This window comes from Gymnoscopelus braueri, assembly GCF_963280865.1.
Source record: "Gymnoscopelus braueri genome assembly, chromosome: 18".
Taxonomy (NCBI): Eukaryota; Metazoa; Chordata; class Actinopteri; order Myctophiformes; family Myctophidae; genus Gymnoscopelus; species Gymnoscopelus braueri.
Window position 1 is genome coordinate 49,806,435 of NC_137618.1, and position 25,712 is coordinate 49,832,146.

The 25,712-nt window shown below is 42.2% G+C and overlaps 2 protein-coding genes across 2 annotated transcripts; one reads left to right on the forward strand and one right to left on the reverse strand.

Annotated features, from left to right (window-relative positions):
- Window positions 1–1,427: 1,427 nt before the first annotated feature.
- Window positions 1,428–23,933, reverse strand: LOC308073649 (uncharacterized protein C3orf38 homolog). The gene is made up of 4 exons (XM_080412673.1): window positions 23,672–23,933; window positions 22,618–22,793; window positions 4,824–5,092; window positions 1,428–2,476 (listed from the first exon to the last, which is right to left on the reverse strand). The coding sequence occupies exons 1-4, from the start codon at window positions 23,796–23,798 to the stop codon at window positions 2,110–2,112; spliced, it is 939 nt and encodes a 312-aa protein (XP_080268799.1). The 5' UTR covers window positions 23,799–23,933; the 3' UTR covers window positions 1,428–2,109.
- LOC308105807 (uncharacterized protein) lies at window positions 17,595–19,215 on the forward strand (the record flags this gene model as incomplete). The annotated part of the gene is made up of 5 exons (XM_080456729.1): window positions 17,595–17,840; window positions 18,139–18,200; window positions 18,393–18,484; window positions 18,697–18,815; window positions 18,925–19,215. The coding sequence occupies exons 1-5, from the start codon at window positions 17,622–17,624 to the stop codon at window positions 19,213–19,215; spliced, it is 783 nt and encodes a 260-aa protein (XP_080312855.1). The 5' UTR covers window positions 17,595–17,621.
- Window positions 23,934–25,712: the final 1,779 nt, after the last annotated feature.

Consider the following 25,712-nt stretch of genomic DNA (forward strand, 5'->3'; position numbering starts at 1 on the left):
CCCGATTAGGTGTTTAAAGTGAAATTCCTATTTAAACCCTCTATTCCAGTGGTTCTCAAACTTTTTCGTGTCAAGGACCCCCAAATTATGTATTTGGCCACGGACCCCCATATGAAAAGGTTTTGTGCCAGGGACCTCCAGAAGAGAAGATTTGGGTTAAAATAAATTCAAAACTACACTTTCAAAATTGTTCAATGTTTTCAAAAAGATGTACAAGCTTGCAAGCGCGACACAAAGTGACGTGCTGTGAACTTGTAGATCCGCTATTTTTGAATAGCCAACGTATTGGATAATATGGTTCAAATGATTGTGATGCTACTGTACATCAACTACTTTTGCTGGGGACCCCCTGGAACCCCTGGGGGTCCCCGGACCCCAAATTGAGAACCAATGCTCTATTCTTAGTAAAAACGGACCCCCTGTACTTGGACTGCTTTTCTTCCCATATCTATTATTACAATTGAGAGATCGTCTCACTTCCGGTGGTGCGACTGAAGGCACTTCATTTTTAATCATTTGTTTCGCCGAAATAACGACAATAACATCTCACATGTCACTACAACACCAGTCACAACGTGCGCAATTCATTCACGCAGTTATTCGTCCACTTTCCATTCCTCAACACACATTTGCCCCCTCACACCATAATTAAATCCGTCCAACACAAAATTCCCCACACATTACCGACACACCGGAAGGTGAGACCTTTTCGGAGCCTCAAAGACGTTGCCAGGTTGCGCGACAGTAATACGCAATCCGCTCCGTGAATTTTCCTCCGGAAGACAAAAGTCCAGCAACAAGCCACCAGCTTCATGCCAAAAACATCACAGATGGGGACAGACACGCTGGATCTATATAAATAACATACCTATGCCTATGGACCTTTCAATATATTCTACATACACATGTTATATATTTTCAAACGCACTTTCTCTAACCAATTTACACCCACTTCACGCTTACAACTCCTGGACATGGCAACGTCGCTCATCGTTCTGTGATTGACAGCAAAAGTTGGCCAATCAGGTGGCGCGTTCGCAGCCTGAAAAAAAACGAACGGCAGCCATTGTTGGTTGTGCGACTCAGGGTGCCAGTGCCTTCACTTCTTATTTTCGCTTATTAAACGCTCTCAAACTTCTTCTTTGAGTCAAGGAATTCACTTATAACATATCGTTTGGATAGAATTCAGTTGTTTCACTTCATATGTGTGGTTAATTAATCATGACAGAGCCTATTTAAAAAAAAAAATTCAGAGAACCGGCAGGGTCGAACAGTCACACGCATGTATCCGAATAAGTCAACCTATTTTGCCAATAGCCATCTCAAAAGTCCCGCTGCGTCATGGCTGTCCCCCCCGCCCCACCCCCACCACACACACACACACACACACACACACACACACACACACACACACGCACACACACACACAGGGAGGGAGAGGGAGGGTGGGAGAGAGACAACAGTCAGCCAAACAGCGACAGATAATTTTCGCTGACGGACTTTTCCTCCAAGGTGGAAAGACTGGTGATGCGAGGTTACTGACGGACAGACACAGACAGAGAGACAGAGAGGGAGAGAGAGAGAGAGGAAGAGAGGGAGGGAGGGAAAGACAAAATAAGCGAGCCCTCGCTTATTTTTGTGCGGACGTAATTTCTTTGTCATTGTGGTGAATGTTTGCTGCTGATGTTTGTTGTGTGAAGCTTAATGTCAGAGTGTTTGTGTTGGAGCGCCTCAGTGCGGCTGCTGAGTTCATGTGCAACATCTTGCATGCGTGGCTGTGTTCACAGTTTTCCTTCGCCGTGTCTGTAGGTCACGGCCTGGAGACCCCAGGGTCTCCAGGGACCCCTAAGGGGGGGGGGGAGGGGCGATCCTCTGGGTTTTTCTTTTTTTTTTTTTTTTTAATATCCCATGATTTTGTACCCCCCAAACGACATTTTCTTTGGCGGGGTTAGGGGGGGGATACTAGAAAACTTCTAGTGCACTACATTTCTTAGCCAAAAAATAGCCAATCTACAAACTTGTAGATCTGGCAAATGTTCCCTCCAGAGTCCAGGATATGGATGCTAGGGTTCAAGTAGGTCAAGTAGCTTAAATTGTACATAATGGTCCTCATCTGCAGAGGAGCTGTAGTTCACTGGAGTCACACGTGAGCGCCGGCGACGTCACGTCATCCGCTCCCCCCAGAACGCTCCCCTGGCCTCGGATCTTCATGTTGACGAACTTGATCTTCCACGTGTCGTCCAGGGGCGAGCGGACCAGGCCGAACACCTGCTCGTAGACGCCCAGGCAGGCCGCCCCGCGGTGGATGGTGCCCGCCACCGCCACCAGCACGGGGCCGTGCGGGGAGGCCAGGCAGCGCAGGCCGTGGGCCTCCATGTTGGGGCTGAGGAGGAGACGCTCCTCCTTGGTCAGGGCGAGGAGACGCAGGCTCACCAGCTCCGCTCCGTGGAACTCCTCCGTCTGCTGGCCGTCGGCGCTGAAGGGAAAACACTTTTGATTGATTGATTGATGTACTTTATTTAGTGAGACATGATAAACAGTACATTGACGTACAATTCACAATCTACTAAACTGGATAACTCATAAAGCATAGGGGTGTGCCGATATATCGTCCCGCGATATATCACGATCCGTTTTTGTGATGATATGTATCGTTTTGGAAAAACAAAATATGTTTTTTTTGCAATAATAATAATGCAAAAATATTTGTTTGCATAAGCTTTTTTCCCTCCCCATATATTTTCATAATAAAAAAGTGCCATATATCGTATCGTATCGATATCGTGGGCCAATATCGTGTATCGTATCGTGAAATTAGTGGGCACACCCCTAAATATAGCACTAAGCTTGTTTAAAATGAGATCCCCACGCACACAAATCATGATGACATATAAGAGACAGATATACACTACTATACAGAACGTCATACAATCAGCTACAGGTTACCACGAGGGAAAACGTAAAGGAAACGTCTCCCGTTTATTTTATCACCACTTTCAACTAGAACTTTAGCAGACGGTTGGATCCGATGCCGTTCCCAAGGCCCAGACGACCGATTACCCATGTTTACTTCTTGACAAAATAATGGGTCCCCATTATTTTGTCAAGAAGTACTAAATCATCCATTTTAATCAATTACCGGTAGATCGAATTAAAGTTTTTTTGTTTATTTTTGCATTAAAAAATAGCTTATCTACAAGCTCACAACGTGTCACAATCAGCACACTGTGAACTTGTAGATCTGCTATTGTTTTACATTTTCCTCTCCAATGACATGCCCAAAATAGGGAAACCAGGATGAGAAAATGTGGACACCCCTGTTGTCGGTGGCAGGGATAGAACCTCTCAGTTTATCTGGAATACATTATAACCACTAGACAACCCTGCCAACAAATCTCTACATCTGTTTGAAAAGGTCTGAATATGTGAATACAGACCAAACTTCAATGTATTTGCACAGCTATCACATATTAGCCCCCAGCTTTTCAACTGTCTAAATGAACTCATTCACTGCCAACAATGACTTTAACAACTTTTTTTCCAAAAGGCCCATACTGCCACGGACGATTTTTTTTGTTGGTGTTTCCACTAGCTGGCGCTGTTCCGCAACCTATAAGCCACCATTTCAGACTCGGAGAGATCTAGGAGATCACGTGATCACATTCACAATATCTACTCCTCCATCCGCTTCCTGGTTAGCGTATTTGGGGAAGCGGCTGACTGTATCTCGCTTTCCTTTTTTCCCCTGCATTGTTGACGAGACATGGTATTTTCAACGGCCTATAACAAGCTAACGGGGGTCGCAATGAATGGGGTCGCAAATTTTTTTCATCGCGGAAGCACAGTGAAACCCTCCGTAGCAATCATCAGGGGATCGATCATACTGGAGTTAAATATTCTGTGACTACTTGAAAAGGTAAGAAAATCGAAACATCACTAGCAGTGGCTGCACGCAGCCAGAAATAAGTTTGGCAGTGAAAGAGTTAATGACATTAAAAAATTAGGACATTCAGGATGAAGGTCTTGGCTTGTCCACGCCTTCTCTGTCTCTTTTTCATTTCTCACCAGTTATGTCTGATATTTTCAGAAGCTATAATGTGCTCTTGTCAAACTCAGAGATGTGAAATCAATCCACCACAGGAGAAATCTGTGTTGGGGTTCATTGTGAGATCTGTTTACATTGGTGTGTGTGTGCCCAGTGCTGAATAAGTCATTTCAAGCCCAGTTTGTATTGGCAATGCACTCGCAGTGTGAATTACATCATTCCAAATCTGCATTGGCGGTTTTCTCACAGTAACATAATTACAAACACAAGGAGGAACACCCATGTTCATATTGGCTGAATGTAAGTAAGTCGGTCTGAGAGGTGTCAGCTGAGAACGCTGGTGTCTATCGCTCTTTCATCACAATGCACTGGACCCCTGGGAGATGGATTGCTGAGGTGGGGCGCCACACCTACCATCAGCTCCCAGTACTTACCGCACGACCCAAGCCGTGCTACTCATACGCCTAGTTGGCGGTGCCTGGGATCGAACCCAAATCCATGACCTTGTGGTCCAAAAGGCAAGAGTTCTACCGACTGAGCTACCCGGACACTTTAATGGCCATACTTCTCTATAAATGCACAAATTCCAAATATATAGTGCTTTAACGCAATGCGACGCACTGTGAGCTTGTAGATCTGCCATTTCCAAAAGATGTTTTTTTTTTTATACATTTGAAAACTTGAAACGTGAAATGGGACATTCTGCATAATGAGGACTTTTACTTTTACACCACTGAGTGTACTGTACCTCAAGCTGTATGTATCAAGACAGTATTACCTGGAAAGGAGACACATTTTCACATCTGGCCAGAAGTGCTGCGGTCCCCAGTCCTGAGGCTGCTGTTCCAGCGAGGGGTTGTGACTGTTCAGCAGCTGGAAGAACCACCGGCAGAACTGCTGGCCCATGGCCAGCGGGTCGAAGTCGCCGGGCTGCGACGACGCAGGACACAGGCTGCTGCGTGCAGCGGGCTGCAGCTGCACCTCACTGCAGGTGTTGCTGCTGCTGGACGGGTGCTCCACCTTTGGGCTTTGGTCCACCGCCGCCACCTGGAGGACAGGAGAATAGGGATGCAACACTTAATCAAACTATTATTCAATCATATTTTTTTAATAAAAATTGATAATCGATAATGATATGAAACAATCGTTTAATTGATGGTGTACAGTGGAGATGGACAGGAAACAGGGGGATAGAGATGGGGAGAGACATGCAGCAAAGATCATCGGGAACGGGACTCGAACCCGCGATGCGCTGTCAGGCTACATTAGAGCCTAAGTGCCCGGGCCAGGTTACGATAGTTTTGCATTTTTCATTAGTTTTTATTTTTATTTAATTTGGACCTTTTGTTTTCAATTTCAATTCAGTTTTTTTTTTTTTTTAATGGGTTTGCTAGTTGACTTTTTTTTTAAAGATTTGATTTAGTTAGTATTAGTTTTAGTGTTAGTTGTTTTATATAGATTCACATGGGCTTATGCAACTGAGGACAGGTGTATCAGCCTCAGCAGGCTACTGTGGGCTGATAACACAGAGTTTAGATGAAGAGAGCAATAAGGAATACAAGATAGGATCTTGTGTTTTTCACATCCTTGTCCTTGTCAACCTACATGAAACAAAGCAGACGTGATCTTGTGAGTGGAAATTTACTTTCCTTGAAACTCTAAACGTTTTGACCTCCCAACTAAACTACTGAAGAGTAGTGTGCAATATCTATTTGAAGCTGCAGTGGCCAACGTTCAGCCACTAGATGGTGCACTAAACCTTCCCCTCTACATCACAACACCTTTGACAGTTGAAACCTTAAAGGGACATTTCGCCGATTTTGCAACCAGATCTTATTTTAATGAAGTTTAGGACTCAAGAAACAAGATCCTGTTTTTTTTTTGTATAATCTGTGTTTTTAGATATATAGTAATCTTCGACTTTCTTGTGACGTAATTGACGTCACGACGGTATGGTCTCATTCCTTTCCGCACTACATGTTGTCTCGACACGTCTCAGTCAGACCAGCTCCAAAGACAGCCCCAAAGGGTGTCCCCAAGATTTGGTCCAACCTTGAACCGTCTTGGACTCCACCCCATAGAGTTGTAAATAATCCCCACCCCTTTAGCTGCGTTCCCTGTTCAGATTTGTATCATGGCGTCAGCACGCACATCTGAGTCAGAGCATTCCATGGAGGATGACTATTTTCAAGTTATTGGTGATTCTGAAACACAGCAGGGCTATTTATTTGAACCGGAGTATAGCGGATGGGTCGCTCATCATTCGAATACCAAAACTCAGAAGACAGTTGACTGGCAGTAAATGACTGGCTGGTGGCTGCTATTTATGTTATCAAATCAATCCATAATGTTATATCATTGCCCTAAATGGCGAGATATTGACAAGGGAAGGATGATTAAAAAATCATTATGTCTGTATTAGCCTTGATGTCTGTATAAGAAATGACTTTGTACAGGTGGAAAACTTTAGTTAAATTTGCAGAATGACGCATTACTTTAACTGAGTTACATCTTCTGATAGTTGTACTTGAATGTTGACATGAAATAATAATCCTGTTTAGTGTTTCATAAGCACAAGCGTGAAAGAATCCAAATACAGCGTGGAGCGACGGTAAACAAACACTGTTGAAAGGCTAGGATCACAATACCAAGGATTCGACAGTTATGTCGCTACTATGCTACACGGAAGTAGAACGGCATAAAGATACCAAGGATGTGTCAGTGATGTGACATCACTAACGAATCCTTGGACATGAAGGATGAGATGGACGCTTCTGACTTCCAGTGTTACCAGATATTGTGAAAGAAATAAGAAACCAGGTCTATGAAAACAAGCCCAAAAGAAGATAACTAGGCCAAGAGCACTTTAAATCTAGACATGGGATAATATATATTTGAAAATTGCCGATCTACAAGCTCACAACGCGTCGCGACGTTACCCATTGCACTGGGTGAAAAGGGTGATATACCTGGATACGTGGGCAAGGCATACATCCACCCAACATAAATGATTGGTGGGAGTTTTTCAATGAATGTGGGAGAGGACTGTTTACCTTCAAATGCCTTTAAGATACCTGGATATCGATGGCCAAAATGCAAAACCTCCTAAGTGCAAATTTCATGATTTTCGGATTTCACTGTGGATGAGGACTATAGGCTATGCTGCACATGCTCAGTCTGTCTGCAAGATAGTCCCGCCCCTCATTTTGTCAGAAAAAGTCATTTGACTAAAACCTCCTATCTTGTTCAGTGCCAATTAGTGCTAAAATGTTGAAGCGCAAAACCTCTTATCTGCACCAAAACTAGTTGAGCAGCAGACAGAGCTGAAACTTGGGAATTCTATGTTATGTAGACCGTCTAAATGTCTTTCAGTTTGTAGTAATCAATTATTTTCAAAATAAAAAAGTGTCTTCCACCCTTACTAGTTAAGTATTTGTTAGTAACTGTCAAGTTAATTGCATTGCCTTGTTGATTGCTAATGATTAGTGTCAGGTGGTGAAACTTTTATCACACCAAGAGTGTGAGTTGATCAAAAATGTTAATGGTATTACTTGTTACAGTACTGTAGAATGTCTTGATCTCAAAATGAGCATACAAAAAGCATTATTTAACAACATAATGTTTGTTTGTAAGCCTAACTATTTCTAGGTAAAAACCTCCTATGTGCATCTATGTAGATAGGAGGTCATTTTTAGGTATAGATAGGAGGTTTTGGCATTGAACATTTTGAACTTGTGGTTAGAGGTTGTCATTGCTGCTTAGATGTGAACGTCCATGTCGTGATTTGTTAATAATTGCAGATCAAAATCACACGTGAACACCGTGGCAGCCAACAAACCTGTGAGAATATTGTGGTGTGTTGGTTGGAGGGTATAGGGTATGGGGGTGGGATGGGGTTTGGAGTTATGGGGTGTGGGAGGTGTGGGGTGGTGGTTGGGGGGTTATGGGGTGGGGGGTGCATGAGGGTTTGGGTGGGTGGAGTTTGGGGGTTGTGGTGTGCTGGTTGGGGGCATGGAGATCGGGGGTTCTGGGAGTGGGGGTAATGGGTTGGGTGGGATTTGGGGGTATGAGGGTATGGAGTGGGATGGGGTTTTGAGTTATGGGGGTTGAGAGGTGTGGGCTGGCAGTTGGGGGGTATGGGATTTGTGGGAGTGGGGGAGTATTGCAGGTGGTGGAGTTGGGGGTATAGGGTATGGGGGGGATTATGTTGAGGGGGGCATAGGCCAGTTAGGCCGGATCATATAGGATTGGGTCTTTGCGATGCGATGCAAGAGTGTGGTCTAGCCAACACCAACTCGGGACTCCTGAAGTGGGATGGGGGTTTGAGTTATGGAGGCGGAGATGTGTGGGCTGGCAGTTGGGGGGATGGGGTTTGTGGGAGTGGGGGAGTATTGCAGGTGGTGGAGTTGGGGGTATAGGGTATGGGGGGGGGTATGGTCTAGCCAACACCAACTCAGGACTCCTGAATCGCTGCCCTCCACACTCTCCTATCTAGCATCAGGGTCTTGATCAGGGTCTTGAGCTCTACGGTGTTGTTAGCTAAGCTGTTACGCCGAAGTTCATCTACGTAGGGTGGTGCACTTATTGTCTTTCCTGGCTTTGCCCTGGGTTGGCTCCCATAGTGTCAGTTTGCTTGCCACTAGTTATGGGTGCCTGACGCAGTGCCCTGCCTCATCCTTCTCTCTCTGACTTTGTCTGTGACCCATGGTAAGTTACCGTAGAGGACCACATTTCTGATGTGGTCCGTCCATGTGACTAGTGCCATTCGTAGCATTCTTGTGTAGACTCCATCCAAGGCCCTTTCCTGTTGTGCTGTGACGGTCCATGTCTCAGCCCCATACAGCAGTACTGACACTGTAGCTATACGAACAGCCGCCTCTTGAGGTCTTCTCCCATTTCTGATTTCCACACTCTCCTCATCCCATGCAAGGCATTCTAGTCAAGTACCCCCTGGACCTTCAGGTCCTATTCCATTGAAGCAGTCCAGGCCCAAGTTATTTGAAGTCCTGGACTGCCTCGAGTAGCTTGTCTCCATCATTTGAACCATCTTCTCAGGAACTCAGTAGGCCCAGAGAATGTTCATCAGTTTCCCCCGGTGGATGGTGCCAAAAGCCTTTTGGAAGTCATGAAGGTGATCACCACTGAAAGATTCCGCTCCCTTACTCCTTCCAGTATCCTCCTCAGCACCAGTATCTGCCCGCCTGCTGTTCGCTCCGGGCGGAAGCCGTTCTGCGAGTTTCTCAGTACAGGGTCTGAGATGGGTCTAAAACCTGCGACTTGTGAGCTCAGGCTAATGCCTTGGAGGTGTCTGTCTTGGTGAGGTCGCCTGACTTTGGTACTGGATTGATGATCATTTTGCGCCACAGCTTTGGCAGCTCGCTAGACGTGTGTGCTTGATAAAATCCAACACCACCTCGTCTATGGGCACATACATCACTTCATCCTCCCTGCAGCTCTTGCCTCACTTGATAGTAGCCTTGGCCCTCTGGTACTCATCCATGGTGAATGATCTGTCTTCCATGACCTTCCCATACCAGACGGGAACATCGGATCATCCTCTTCTTCGGTTGAAGGAGGATTTCCTAGGAGTGTTTTGAAGTGCTGGTACCATGTTTCAACTCGTTCCTCTGCGCTTTCTCCCCAGAAGTCTGAGAAGAGCTTCTGCCAGAAACGTCATTGATGAGCTTCCAGTTCTTGCCATGCTTCTGGTTAACATGCACCTCTTTAATGTCCCTGATCTTTTGGGTCTGCTCCTGTTGTTCCAGTTGCATACACGTGGTATAGCTCCTCCTTCTTCCGCTTATATTCCTCCCTCAGACCCTCTCCCTTTTGGTCAGCGACAAAGTCCCTGTGTGCTGCTCTCATCTCCTCCCTGGCTTTGGTGATTCTAGGGTCAAGGCATCCGTCTTTCCTCCTTGCTTATAGGCTCTTTAAGACATTCAATGATCTTACATACTATTCCACTGTCCACACTGGACACAAGGTTGGTGATCCAGTTGTATGAGTTAGGGGAGTTGGAGGGCATGAGGGTTTAGGTGGGTGGGGTTTGGGGCATGTGGTGTGCTGGTTGGGGGGAATGGGGGTTGTGGGAGTGGGGAGGTATTTCAGGTGGTGGAGTTGGGGGGTAGAGAGTATAGGGGGGATTATGTCGAGGGGTGCCGGGGGTAGAGAGTATAGGGGGGATTATGTCGAGGGGTGCCTGGGCCAGTTTTTTTGTAGTCCACCTAATTGTATTCCTGTTGTCCTTTTTGTAAATTTTATTTGTAAGCACTATTATTTTAGGTTCTTGCTGGGGACTGTTCTTAGCACATTTTTTGTGAGCATTGCCCTGCAAATTTTTTTTTTTGTTGAATAAAATAAAAAAGCATTCAATGCAACTCAGTGGTGTGTTCTACCGTGTTACGCTGTATACGCTGTATACAGTGCAGATTTTTTTGGGAAAAAGCGTATACAGTCTACCATTTAATCCATTGAAAACGCGCTAGCGTATACCCACGACCACGCGCATCTCGTGCAGGGAATGATTATCGTATACCTCCGGGAAAAAAAATAGACCACACCACTGATGCAACTGTTTGCAGCTGTAAATGTATGTATTTACAGCCAGTATTATTTGTCATTATTTAGTTATGCAATCACTTAACATTGAAGTGTAAAAGCTCCTATCTGCAGAATTATCCAGGAAAAGTGGGGAAAAACCTCCTATCTGCATTTGCTATATGAAATAAGTGTAATTAACATATAATAATGTAATATAGTCCAGACATCCAGAAACGGTGTATTATGTGATGGGTTTCATAAAAAAATAGCATTGTGCAAAAAAAATACAACATTTTGTAGTTTTCTTTTTCATTTTCCCAACAATGAACATTTTTCAGATAGGAGGTTTTGCGTTTTGGCCATCGATATGCATCTCTCTTTTCTCTGCTAGGGAATCTTCCTTACATATGTAAATTAGCAGTTTGTTCAAACAATGGGAGGTGTGGGTTCAGAGTGGGGGGGGGCTCAGAGAGAGAGAGAGAGAGAGAGAGAGAGAGAGAGAGAGAGAGAGAGAGAGAGAGAGAGAGAGAGAAAATATAGATACTCCTGGTCAAATATTACTCAATTAGAGTACTATTGTACTAACTAGATCTATTTTCAAAGAATGAATGACAGAAAATGACTCAAATTTTTTATGCTTTTATTAATATACAGTGAACCAAAGTTGCATTGTGACATTCAAGGAAAAGCTAATACAAATATTTTAAAAAAATGAACTAAGAACACAAACTATTGTACAATTACTAAAAACAATGAGTGAGATATCTATCTCTCAGAGTGCAGTCTTGGGTCTAAATCTCAACCACTGTGCACAGTGGTATAACTACTGATACTTTCTCTTTGATCTGGCTTAACTGTACAGTTGTGGCACTGTAAACACATCTGTATGCTATTCTTTCAATCGGTAGGAATGATGGCGCACAATCCGTCCGTGTGCCTTGCAAATTCCAAATCTCGACAGGCCTCCCAAAGAAATGCCGGTCTGGGTGAGGATGCAGCCATGTGACCTTGGCAACAACATGCTCTTGAGTAGAAGCCTGTGACTTAACTTTGACAATCAGAAACTTTTTCACAATCCCAGGACGCAACTCTGCAGTTGGGTCCAAGCGGGGTACCTCAAAGCTTGAGTTGCTAGAACACCACTTAGCAGAAATGCATGCAGACCTGTCAGCCCTGCAGTTAACAGAAAAAGTCACTCCAAGACTTCTCACTTGAGTGCAAATCTTTACCAAACTACCTACATGTGAGATTAAACTGTCAGGATACATTTGATTGTACATTGATAACAACAGTTGTCTGTCACAATCTGTCAGCACATCTTTTCGGAATGGGGATAGTGGCTCAACCATGTTAGTATCTGGCATGACAAGTGTTGCAGACGATACCTGGAGATAGTGTTTCAAATACATCATGTCAGTAGTACCATGGAGTGACAAGGAACCAACTTCTTTTCTTGCTAGGATATTGATGAATTCAGCTCCAATGTCACAGGACAATGGCACATGGAGCTGTTGCCCTTGTTGAAATGTCCTCATGATTTGAACTTCAATGTCTTTGTTGTTGTTATGATACTGTCCTAACATTCCATTGAACCGTTCAAAAGAGAAACACCAAAATGCATAAACAGGTCCATAATCAAACATACAGTCTTTTAAATGCAGATGCAGGTGCATATTGGGTGTGCAGCTATTTGGTCCATACAAAACAACAAATTTAGAGAGAAATGTCTCCAGGTATCTATCAGCTGTTTCTACTCTTTCATGTGAGATAACCCTAGAACACATAATAATGCAAGCTTGCACAAAGTAAGACCACATATCATAGTTGCTGTCATCAATCAAGCCCTTCAAACAAAAAAGGGAATAGATGGTTGTCCAATTTTTCCATTGATCAGCAGTAAATCCACTAAACCCAGATGCTATTTTGCCAGGAATCCTGCCTATATCATGAGGCACCTTTAGGGTGTCTACTCTTCTCTGGAGTTCGTCAAGTTTGGGCCTGGTTAAAACACTGTGCTCGATCCACAGCTTGAAAACATGTCTCGCTGTTCCAAGCAATAAGTTGTGCATTGGGTCAATTACCACAAATCGGATGGCATCATAGTATGGCAAGTGAAAAAGTTCAGACCATCTAGCACCATACTGTCTTAATAATTTGTTCTGGGCTGTCTGTGTATTTGCTTTATCAGCCATTTTTGCATATCGTTTGTGGTCTTCTGAAGTGCGTGAGATCCAAGATGAGCGATCAAATCCAGAGTAATCCGTTTTCCCTCTAAAGCTAGTCTTCTTGAACTCCTTCAGACACTTATTACATCCTTGAGAAAAAAAGAAAAAAAAAGTTATTCAAGAAGGTTTTTGTCTCACTCACAATGTCACAATGTATTATTACACAAATTATAGTATAAATATATAAAGTGAAAAGTGTATCTACCTCTTAAAGCTCCATGGCCCACGAAACCACCACACTTGCGAGAAGCTGGGATATCTGCTGCCAAGCATAGAAGAGCAGCTCTGTAAACAGAACTACCCAGGTTTGACGTGTCATTCATGATAACTCCTTCCCACAGCTCCTGCAGTTCATCAACCAAGGGTTCAAGGTAGGCATTGATGTTAAGCTTTGGTTCTTTCGGTCCTGGTATGAGTCCCACTAAAATCATGTTCTCATCCTTGAACCGTTCCGACCTGGGTAAATTCAAAACAACAAGATATATGGCGCCGACAGAATATGGGGAATGTTTAAATGGTTGATACCAATCCACATTCATCATGAAAGCAAAGTTGTTTGGTTCTGCTAGAAAAGGCCGCCCATTAACACAATGAAATTCACGCCAAATCTTTCCGTCATACACATCAGCCATCACAGTGTCGGGAATCTCCCTATGTCTCCATTCTTCACACTTTTTCAAAAATCCTGGCCTTTCTACAAGGCTCTGAAGAGACTGAGTTAACTTCTGGTAACAATAGGATTTGATTGGGCGGACAAATTCCTTTCCAGTGGCGCTTGTGATCAATCGCATTAAGGGTTTGCCACATTTCTTTCCCAAAGCACAGGCTTTATGTGGATGGTTGTAGAATGGAACATACTCACATTTTTTGGGGACTTTGGAACCATTCCTGGTGGTTATATAAGACTCCTCAAATGTGTACGTTCTCATACACTTGTGACACACAACATACTGACAAAAGTTGTCTCTGTTGATGAGAATCCATCTCCTAAGTGAATACAAAGTTTTGGGAATCATACAAGCAAACTGTGTAATTGGGCCAAAACAAAAAACAGTTCCAATGAGTGCCATGAAATACTGCATACATTGCAGCAGTGCGATGATGGCTCTATCAGATATCTTGAATGCAGCTTGCCAGGCCAAAAGCATAAATGCAAGGGTCTTCACTAACTGTACAGGACTGTCGTTTATGCCATGTCCTGGTTGTTCATCTTCATAATCGTCTTCCTGCTGCTCTTCTATAAACAAAATTGCTTCATGGTCGCTTTCGTCATCTGAGGAGGACTCTGGTTCACTGGTCACTTCAAATGGATAGCTGTCGGGTTCAATGGCTTCGTCTTGATCATCAGTATGTTCTAAAACAAAACAAAACAAAACAATTAAACTTCACTCACTCACATAACAGCATATCACAGAAAGGCATATTGGTCCAATATATTATGTTCATACCTTGGTCAAATGGATAACTGTTGGGTTCAATGGCTTCCTCTTGGTCATCAGTATGTTCTGTAACAAAACAAAACAATTAAACTTCACTCACTCACATAACAGCATATCACAGAAAGGCATATTGGTCCAATATATTATGTTCATACCTTGGTCAAATGGATAGCTGTTGGGTTCAATGGCTTCCTCTTGGTCATCAGTATGTTCTGTAACAAAACAAAACAATTAAACTTCACTCACTCACATAACAGCATATCACAGAAAGGCATATTGGTCCAATATATTATGTTCATACCTTGGTCAAATGGATAGCTGTTGGGTTCAATGGCTTCCTCTTGGTCATCAGTATGTTCTGTAACAAAACAAAACAAAATAATTAAACTTCACTCACTCACATAACAGCATATCACAGAAAGGCATATTGGTCCAATATATTATGTTCATACCTTGGTCAAATGGATAGCTGTTGGGTTCAATGGCTTCCTCTTGGTCATCAGTATGTTCTGTAACAAAACAAAACAATTATTATATTGCTTTAACATTTAGGCTAGTACATAATACATAATGAATGGTTCTTTCAATCTACAAGCTTATATCATGTGTCTCATATATGTTTAGATATTAGTGAAGCACTACACTTACCTGTGTGGCCATCACACTCCATCAGTCCATCAGAAGTATTTGGTAGATTTAATTCTTGGTCAAGATGCACTTTGCTAAATATGTCACCTTTGTGCCATTCTCCTTTGCGAAAATATAATTTCTTGTGACGAAAGAACAATGAGTGAGAAACAACTCGATTACAATGTTCACAGAAACGTCGATTACGTGCTCTTTTAGTCAGGTAACCGGTTTGTTTTTCCATACTGAACTGAACGATGCAATGCAATTTCTACAATAAAAGTTCAAACTGTCTGTGCGTATCCTGACCCCTCTAACAGCTGGTAGACTAACATCCAGCAAGCCCAACTATATATACCTTTCAAGCAGGCTTGATTCAGCCAATGGAAACGGGCCATCAAAATCACCATAACGCCTCATCATCGTTCTTCATCTAATTCATTAACATGCTAAGGTAATACGACCATCATCGTCACCTTTCTGCTATTGCAGCTATTGTTATTGAAGTTTTTTTTCATCTAAAATATTCTAAAACCACTATAGCAATCTGGTAATATCAGGCTACATATCACTTAAATGTCAGAGCTTGGCATGTAAATATGATATAAATGAATTAATGTGAAGTGGAATCGAAAATAATAGTGTGGTCCTCCTGGAGTTAGCCAAATTTGACCCAAAAAAAAGAAATAAGCAACCATGTCAATGAAAACAAGCCCAAAGATTTAAGTGACTATTAGGGCACATGAGCACTTATATGCATCAGCTATTTGAAAATAGCCGATTTGGAAATAGCCGATCTACAAGCTCACAACAAATAAAAGCAACTACCAATATTTACAAGCAACTTTACAGCAACTTAATGAAACCAAATGGACCCATTTGGGTATTTTTTTCATGTCAGCCAGTAGTGAAAAGGGCAAACGTGCATGTATACATTAGAAACTTAAGCCCTGTTTCAAACAGTGACATAGAAGACAAGTTGTGAGATTCACTTTTATAAAGGCAAAATAATAATAATAACTTTAGTGTCAACTGTTCTTGACTACTGCATGGTTATGCAGGAATGTACTAGTACTTAGTGACTAGGCTACTCCAGTTAATTGTGATGGAGATAAAAATAGATCTCCTGTATTGAATTCAAATAGGCCAATTTGCAGGTGATCAGGTGCAGAATAATGTAACATTGTACCTCTGTTACTTACTGTATGTTTGCAAATGTTTGAGATGATGTTTGAGCACTTTAGATTTTTTTGCACAAAGTTTTTATTTATTTATTTGCAGTCAAGATTTTAGTCTGGTGGATCATACTTGATGTTCAGTGGTAGTGGTGTAAACATTTTAGTACTTTTGGTACTTTAAGTACATTTTTATACCAATAATTTTGTACTTTTACTCAAGTCATCATGATTTGTGTGCATGGGGTTCTCATCTTAAACAAGCTGCGTGCTTAATGAGATTTCCAGTTTAGTAGACCTTGTATTGTGAATTTGTACTTCCATGTACTGTTATGTACTGTCCTGTACTGTTCTCATGTCTTACTAAATAAACTAAATAAAATCTGTTACACAAGGTGCTGTACAATAAACTCAAGTACTGTACATAAGTACAATTTTGAGGTACTTTTACTTTACTGGAGTATTACCAATTGTCTTTACTTTGACTTACTATTTTATTTACTATTATTTGAAAACTTTAGTTACTCGTTACTTTGCAGATATAAATGATTACATTATAAAACATACATTAACCACTTTAGCCTTATGTTATACATCAACAAGCTCACACACTATTTTCAACATTTTAGTACTTTTACTTTTGGTACTTTAAGCACATTTTGATACCAATGCTTTTTGTACTTTTACCCATATCACAACGAGGCTACTTTATGTGTGTTTTCGTTTGTATCTTGGGGGGTAGATATTAGATTACATACAGGCACAACATTTGCATGATAGGTGTCGATGGTTTGAGTGACCCTATTGTTTGAGGTTTCACTCCTGAGCAACGCCTCTTCACACCGTGTCTGTGAGATGTTTCTGAGCCAGTGTTGCCATGTCCTTTTTATAAGTTTCCACCAAGAATTGTATTTGAAAATAGCAGTCTGCAAGCTCACAATTCAATTCAATTCAATCCAAAGGGCTTTATTGGCATGAGAAAACATACGTTTACATTGCCAAAGCAGAAAGCACAATACAACAATACAGCAATACAATCAAAACAAAAAATATGTACATTTGAAAGTCAGAATCTTCAATAGATCAATTTCTATGTACCACAATTTCTATGCTCACAACGAGTCGTATCGCGAGCGACGCGTTGTGAGCTTGTAGATCTTGTAGATGTTGTAGCTTGTAGATGCATTTTGAAATAGCCGATGTATACAATAGGTTTAAAGTGCTCATGTGACCCATAATCGCTTCTTTTGGGCTTGTTTTTCTAGACCTGGATGCTTGTTTCTCTCACAGTATCTGGCAACCCTAGCCACAGCACGGCAGTGGGGGGCGTGGCGTGCATTAGCCAAGCCAGCGAGTTGGCTTTATAGGATAGCAGTTTGTTGTAAGGGAACTCTGCTTGGAAACTATTTACTCTGCGTGAGGGATTGTTTTATTTGTGAGTAAAATGGCAAACACGAGAAGAGATTTGTTTTATGCACCGGGTGCTGCTTCGAGTCCTCTCAGACGCCAGCCTTCGACTCCGAGAAGAACAGAATTATTAGGAAGTCCCTCTAATTCTAATTATGGGGATATGTTCAAACAGATGCTTAGAGCTATGCAGGGATTGTCTGACCAAATCACCGATCTTAAAGCGGTAGTGGACATGCAGAGCAATGAGAACATGGAAGTAAAGCAGGAACTGAAACTGTTGCGTGACCTAGTCGAGAGCAACGCTGCTCGGGATGACGCTACATTGTCCACTCTGCCTGCACCAAAGAGGATCAAAAGAGCGAATAACATCGACATTGCGGTAAGTGAAATTATGTCTGACTATATGGGCCCTGTGTCTACTAGCGAGAAAATACTTTGTATGTGTTGCTTGTCGAAAAATAAGTGTAACTAGTGTTCTGGTGGGTAACCGGAAGGCTCACCCCAAAACACGATCGCCCCCACTTTAGGGGGAATATCAGGTAGAGATTTTACTGGATATGCGCCGGATTTGCGCCCGGGCGACTGTGTTTTGGGGCGAGCGTTTTGGTATTCCTTTGGTGCTTTGCCAAAAGCATTGATTTCCTCAAATTAACCTTTTATAATCATGCTGTTTACAGGAGGCTGTGAGGCATCTACACAACTCGGAGAAGAATAACCACAAATACAATCCAAAAGAAGCGTAAGTAACTAAATTCAACTATATCACAATCATGCTTTAGTAAAAGGGGAGACCCTGCCCCACCGATTTGATTTGTAGTGGGGGATAGTGGGGGGAGGTAGGCCTGTGGATTGGGTTCCTGTCCTGGTGAAATGTTTTAACTGATAAAGAAAAAAAATGATAAAAACTAACACGGTTCTTCTCTTCCAACAGGGTAAATTCTCCACATAATATTGATGTTGCGGCTCATCTTTTAGGAGAACTAAGCATTAGTTTCTGTAATGTTGATCCTGTTTTTATAAAAGGTAAGCGCACATGCATAATACACTCACAGTATTCAAGCTATAAGCTATTTGCGTCTTAATAGAGTGGGCTAGACCTGCAGAAGCCAGCAAACCTGTTTTTCTTATGGTAGCCTACTTACAGGTCTTTTTGTATTCAAAAACCCCTGTGTTATAATTGAAAGCACACATTCATGGTTCTGGTGACTAATGCATGCTTGTATTTTCTATTTTAGCATCCTGCCGGACTTATTTTGAGTCATTACAAAAGAAAGAGCGGCTGAATAAACCAGAAAATGCACAGGAGAAAGCAAAGGTACAGAAGTCTATGAGGACACGACAGAGAAAATTACGGGTAAGTGAGGAGAGCAGTTTTGGTAGGCCTCACTCACACAGTTAAAACAATTTCTTAGTTTTGTGGTTTAATTGTAATTCTATATTTTTTTGTGTTTGTTTTTTTACAGTTGTTTGAGGGCAGGAGATCCGTGTTGCGGCCTGCTGAGGAAATTCTCTGGAACAGCACTGCAACCAAAGAGCTCATGTCTGATGAGGAAGATGGCTTCGAAGATGGTTTGCCAGTATGGTTCATCAGACCTCCACCAGGAAGAAGTTCAGCGCTTTCGAAGCTGTGCCAGGAGCTCCAGGAAAGAAGACCCCCAGGACCTCGTTCCAGACCCCGCGTTCTCCAGAACGCAATGCCTGTGGTTGACGAGTTCGAGGACCATAACGGGTCTTTTACACTCCTCCAGCTGTAAGGACACAGCAAGAACTCCAGCGGCGTAGTGTCAGACATTACATGCAAAAGTGTCACTTTTCAGCTACAGTCACCTTTTTGAACCCAAATAGGGCAATTGTGTGACACCTGACCCGAAAGAAAACAACATGTTGTCACCTTTTTCACCTCGGGGCTGTTTGCAAGCATGACTTGCTGCCTTTTTGTATATATTTTTGGGTGCATCAGCACCTTTATTTGATTTGATTTTTTTAGATGTGTGTGTGCTTCCCTCTTAGATGTGTGTCCTTTTTCATTTTCGATTTATTTTAACCATTGTTTTATACTTAGATTATATATCTTGGGCTTGTTTTTAAAGTGTAGTTAATTTTTGATTTTAAACAGTCCTCAAACATGTGCATGTCAAATGATTGTCTTTCTCCGCAGACCATCTGAATAAAAAAAAAAATATGTATATTCCAAATATTATTTCACTAATTTATTTTCAAGATAAAAATAGAAGATCTACAAGCTCACTGTGAGATTGTAGATCGGCTATTTTCAAATAGCCAATGTACTGTTTAAAGCAATGGTTCTCTACCTTTCATGTCAAGGACCCCCAAAAAATATTTCTATTTCTATTTGGCCGTGGACCCCATCTCAACTATTTTGTTCCTTGGACCCCCAGAAGCAAATATTTGAAAAAAATATATATATTAAAAAATATATATATATTCAAAGGTTTGCCAAAAAAAATCTAGATTTTTCAAAAAAAAATAGCAGATCTACAAGCTCATAGTGCTGGTTGGTTACAATTATTGTGATGCTATATTAACACATTCGGCTGGGGACCCCTGGAACCCCCCCCCCCAAGCACCCCTTGGGGTCTCCGGACCCCACTTTGAGAACCACTGGTTTAAAGTGCTCATGTAGCCTAGTCACTTTTTTGGGCTTGTTTTCATAGAACTGGCTGCTTATTTCTCTCACAACAGCTGTCAACATCAAACGTTGTGCCGTTTCCTCTGCTGTATGTGTTTACATGGAGACGGGACGTGCAGCGTTTTCAAACTTTTCCACCCTGGAAGGAGGTTTCACTTAGTAACGGATTCAAGCCCCAAAAACACCGTTCCTGTGTAAACAGACAGCACATTAACTGTGGAGTACACAAGTATAAGTGACTTTTTTTCCCCTCATGTCACTACTTGCTGACTATATACCAGTGTCAGTCTACTATATGTGTATTATGCGGTCGACACAATGACCTTTTGCACCTTAATCCCATGTATATCGCACTTGACTTTTGTCTTTTATTGTGATTTTTTTCCCCTAAGCACCTTAACTAACGTCCATAAGTATATCATGCACAGTATAAATTGCTGCTATCTTCACGCACACATCTTATCTCAGGTACTAGTGTAAATATGTAGACACGAATTTCACCCAATTTTAACCCAAGATTAGACTCAAATCTTTGCTTCTGGGGTCCCTGGAACAAAATCCAGGGATTCTTTGAAACATTTGATTTTATCTGTGTGCTCCTGTTCCATTGTTTTGTATAAATAATTGTTTTCTTTTTTTGGATCAATAAACATAATTACATGAGTTCTGCCTATTTGTTTTTCTATATTGTGTGTGTATGTATATATATATATATAAATTAAATTAGTGTAGGTGGGGGGGGGGGGGGGAACTATAAACCACCACTCCCAATGGGGGGGGGGGGGCGCTATGAACCACCCCTCCCAATTGGGGGGGGGGGGGGGATAAACTAGGGGGGTTATGCCAGAATTAGCATGCAGAATTGTGGGGTGGGTGGGTGGGGTTATAAGCCACAGCTTCCAATCAAATGTGGTTTTCTGCACATGCTCAGAAGTGGTTGGGGTGGGAGTGGTGGGAGGGGTGGGGTGGGGTGGGGTGGGAGGGGTGGGGTGGGGTGTGTGAGGTCCTTGCTGGCAGACACCACAGGGGGTAAATGCAAATGAATGTCTCAGAAATGGTACATTTACCTGGATACGTGGGAGGTATGTGGGAGGTGGTACATTAATGAATGAGGGCAACTTACACACACATACTCCCTTAAGTATCAGGGGTCTGCCTGATGAATACCCTCCCAAAATCATTGCTTTTCACCCAGTGTTGTGAGCTTGTAGATCTGCTATTTTCCAAAAAATCTTGAGGGGAAAAAGTGCAAAATGTGGAATATTTTGTAATTGTTTTAACAACACATATGTGGTAGGGGCTCCCTGGCACTAATTATAATTTCAGATGGGGGTCCGTGGAAAAATACATGAACATGTTTGAGAACCACTGGTTTAAACAACAATCAAAACATTTGGATACAAGCCCAAATATCAACTACATTTTAGAAAGAAGCCGCTTATAATAAGTAGACATGGCAACACTGTCGAACACTGGTACACATGTTGTGTGTTGTTGTTGAAGATCACACCCACATGCAGCCTCCACTCTCCACAAGGAGGGGCAGTGCACCAAAGCATTGTGGTCATTGTAGTATTGCAGCAGTCCAGTCAAACCCGAGTCAAACACACAGATTTCATAATTTTTCTGGCCATAGGGTGCAAATGTTAAATTGTTCTACTGTAATCTACTACAAATACTATTAACATTGAGTGATTGCAGTTTCTTCCAGGGGTGAAATGCTCCTTTAACCTTAAGACCCGAGGACGATTCTACAAAATGTCTTCTAACTCCTAACAGTTTTTAAATATTTGTTTTTGTTGCAGTGGTTCTAAAACGGTTTGCCTTGTCATTAGATAGTGGGCTAATTCAACGGCAATTTAAGAAATGGAACTTGCAACATACCAGATCTTATACATAATTATAACTATATTAATTGCTATTAAAGTTAATAAATAAAGATTTGTGTGGTATATAACTGCATACTGATAGATAAGTGTGTGTAATCAAATGTCACAGGTGTAGATAGAAATGATTTGGTAATCATTTTGTGCAGAACATTTTATCTGGAGACAGTCATAATCCCATTCGACCGGAGATAAACAAATTTGATAGGACGAGCTCAAAGTCTCTTTTTAGACAGGCCAATATGGAGAGAATACACTAACACTCTGGCAGTCAAAGAGTTAAGGTGAAAATTAAGTAAACGTTATTTGAATGTGTTTCTTGTGTTTCACAAATATTGACCTCATTCTCAGAATGACCCCTTCCAAAAAAAAAATCTTCGGCATGGCGAGAGAGTATGTTTTGCACCCTGTCCGTCGGTCCTTCTGTCTGTGAACGGCTAATCTCGGGCACCGTTGGCCTGATCGCAGCGAAACTTTGCGCACACACTCCCTGGATGCCAATTCCGATCCTCTGCCCCATATTTTTCAAATGTTTCACATGGGCCTGTTATAGCGCCACCAGGTGGCCGATTCTACCTGACCTGGCACTTTTTTCTAGTTTTATATTAAATTGGTCCCACCTGTCCTGTTGACCAGAACTTCAGTGTCCTGCGGACCAGCTGGTGTTTCTCGCTGTGCGGCGACATCACAACGCCCTCGCTGGCCAGGTACTTGAAGATGGCGTCACGATGGACCTTCTTACGCTTAAGCAGCTCCTCAGCAGCGTTGGTGTACGACAGGATGGCTGCCATGGCCTCTGCAGGGAAAACATGACATGTGACATGTGGAGTCATTTATACTGGTGCCTGTTGCATGGGAAAAAAACACATTTGATTTGTCATTTCTCTACATACGGTACTTATAAACAAGACAGTGTTCATCGCGACGAATTGTGAGCTTTGTAGATCGGTTATTTATTTATTTTTGGCCGAAATGTGTATAGGGCTTAAGTGGTTAATGAATGTTTTGCAATAATAATCAAAATCTACAAAGTAACTATTTGCCTCTGAGATGTAGTGGAGTAGAAGAAAAAGTACTGAACATTGGAAATACTCTAGTAAAGTAAAAAAAATACCTCAAAATTGTACAAGTACAGTACTTGAGTAAATGTAGTTACTTCCGCAGTCAGTGATGATTTGTGGAGCCATGCCATTCTGCAGCTTTTGGTCACACTGTGTCTTATCACCCCAGTTATTATTACCCCAGTTTGCCCTGGAATGTCACCAGTAAAGCCCGTATTTCTCCAAACATGTACAAATGAAAAATATAAAAGGTGTTTACCCGCTTGCCCCAAATGTTAACTAGGTGTCCGGAGTATTTGTACAATGTATAAGTCCATATTTTTCAACAAAGAAGTGTTTTAATCCCGTCTGTGGCTGATTCTTCCCAGAAGTTCCCAATGGGCGGTAGTGACGGGGCGCATCCGGTGAAAAACAGAATTACACTCAATGTAAACAGGAAGTAAACAAGGGGGGGAATGGCGTTCGGCCACAGACGGGCTTAAAACACATATTTTTTTAAACATATGGGCTAATACATTACACAAATACTCCGGACACCGAGCTAACATCAGTCTGCTGCTTTTGGTCCACTGTGTTTTATCAAGTCAAGTTATTATTATTATTTTACACCTACCTTCAGTATTCTCCACACTGATCATCTTATTGGTGACCGTGTCGCTCAGAGACATTAAGTCACATGTTGACACTCCCTTCAGGAGTCTCTCACACCCGCGACGCTCTGTTTCTGTCAGTGCCGACATGTTTTACACCGAATATAAACACTATTTAACTAAAGCAGCATCTTAAAACACATATAAAACAACATCTAACCATAGAATTAAATAATTTAAACCAACAGCATTTCTCTGTTTACTACTGTTCCCTCTCTTCCTTCCTCCTCCTTCATTGACGTCAATGTTGCCAGTTTCTGCGAGAGACATAAGTAACCAGATCTATGAAAACAAGCCAAAAAGAAGTGGGCCACTATATTCGTTAGCTATTTTGAAAATAGCCGATCTACAAGCTTGTGACGCGTTGTGAGCTTGTAGATCGGCTATTTTCAACAACAAAAAAATGGGGGGAAAAAGTATTTTGTTTTAAAAAAATGAATATAATAAATTAAAAAAAATAACTGTCCCTGGCACAACACCTTTTTCAGATAGGGGTCCGTGTGGACGAATACAAATTAATTTGGGGGTCCGTCACGGAAAAATATTTTAGCTTAAATAAGGAAACAACATTAGGAAACAAGCAAAAAAATAAATGTAACCGGCAACAATCAATATTTACAAGCAACTTTACAGAAAAACAAGCCAAAAGTCGCTTATAATAAGCGGACATGGCAACCTCGACCTCCTTACGTACGGGCGGAAGAATAGTCCGTGTAGAAACAGATACCACCACTGGCAGTGGTGGACGGTTCCTTCCTACCGTGGGCAGGTTGCTGGGGAACGATAACGCAACGGTTTGTGCCAGTGATTTGACTGGCACAAATCTTTGATTCCTCACGGTGCAGGATGCCTACTCTGGGCTGCCTTGTATGTGGCACCCCCTTGGCGTCAGGGACGCCGACTTTTGTGCGCGACCATGGGGGCTGAACTTGACCTAGACCAGCCCCGCCCCCCCCCGCCGTCGCGACCGGAAAAAAAGTCTCTCTTTTTTTCATTGAGTACTTTATTTACAGTTTGCCGATAGAGACACACGGCCGGAAGCGGAAGGCCTACAAATCCACGCCCACTTTTGACACTCGGGGTCCGTTAGAAAGATGAACTGCAGCTCTCAATGCAATCTCTATGAGAGGCATTGTAAAATACCGTCATTTCACTGGTTAACTACTGAGGCTGTAGCGATTTTTTTTGTGTTCTAATAATCTGTCCCATTTGTTTAATTTGTCCTTTTTAATGTCCCATATCTTTCATCTCGATATACTACCCACAATATACTATAATATACTCCATCAGTATGTCAAAACCGCTAGCATCGGAGATCCAGACTTTAAGTGGTCGCATCACGGACGCATCCCTTGAGGTTTTCAATACCCAGAAAACTGGCGAAAGTGGCCGTTTTCAATAGGTTTTGGTCATTATCTCAGAAGGTCCAATCTGCTCAGTTCAAAGCTTGTTGGATGCGTGACTTTGAGGACAATAAGCACGCAATGACACATTTTCGGGTTATTTATTTTTTTAGGGGAGGCGAGACCTTAGTTGGGCAGGCGACCGCCTCTCCTGCCTCTACAGTGGGTACGCTGTCGGTCGGCGCTCGGCGCTCGTAAAGACAGTGATGTCACTGAAATGCCTGTCTGCTGTCTACCCTCTGCTGTGTTAGCATTATGGGTAACTCGTTAAAGTGGCAAATTAAATGTGAAACACATCAACTATTAAGAAAACAAGAAGATATGTTGACAAAGACACTCCATACATTTGGAAACATATTTTTATTTAAATCAATATCGTCTCCAGTTAATGTAGGAATATTTCAAAAGTAGGCTAATTCTCATATCCTCTCATAGGGATTGCATTGGCAGCTGCAGTTCATCGTTCTAACGGACCTCGAGTAGCGGCGCTGTCTCAAAAGTGGGCGTGAAATTTGTAGTCCCCGTGTGTCTCTATAGAGCGTCGCAGTTCCCGCCCACTTCCTGGTTTTTTTGGTGCCGGAAGAAAAAACTCAATGCATTT

Bases quoted from the DNA above. Each gene is read 5' to 3' on its own strand.
- LOC308073649 (XM_080412673.1), bottom strand. From the start codon at position 23,798: ATGTCGGCACTGACAGAAACAGAGCGTCGCGGGTGTGAGAGACTCCTG. The intron at 5,093-22,617 runs GTGGGACCAATT...CCTGTCCTCCAG, and splicing joins AGTTCTGGTCAACAGGACAG to GTGGCGGCGGTGGACCAAAG. The intron at 2,477-4,823 runs GTAATACTGTCT...TTTTCCCTTCAG, and splicing joins AAAATGTGTCTCCTTTCCAG to CGCCGACGGCCAGCAGACGG.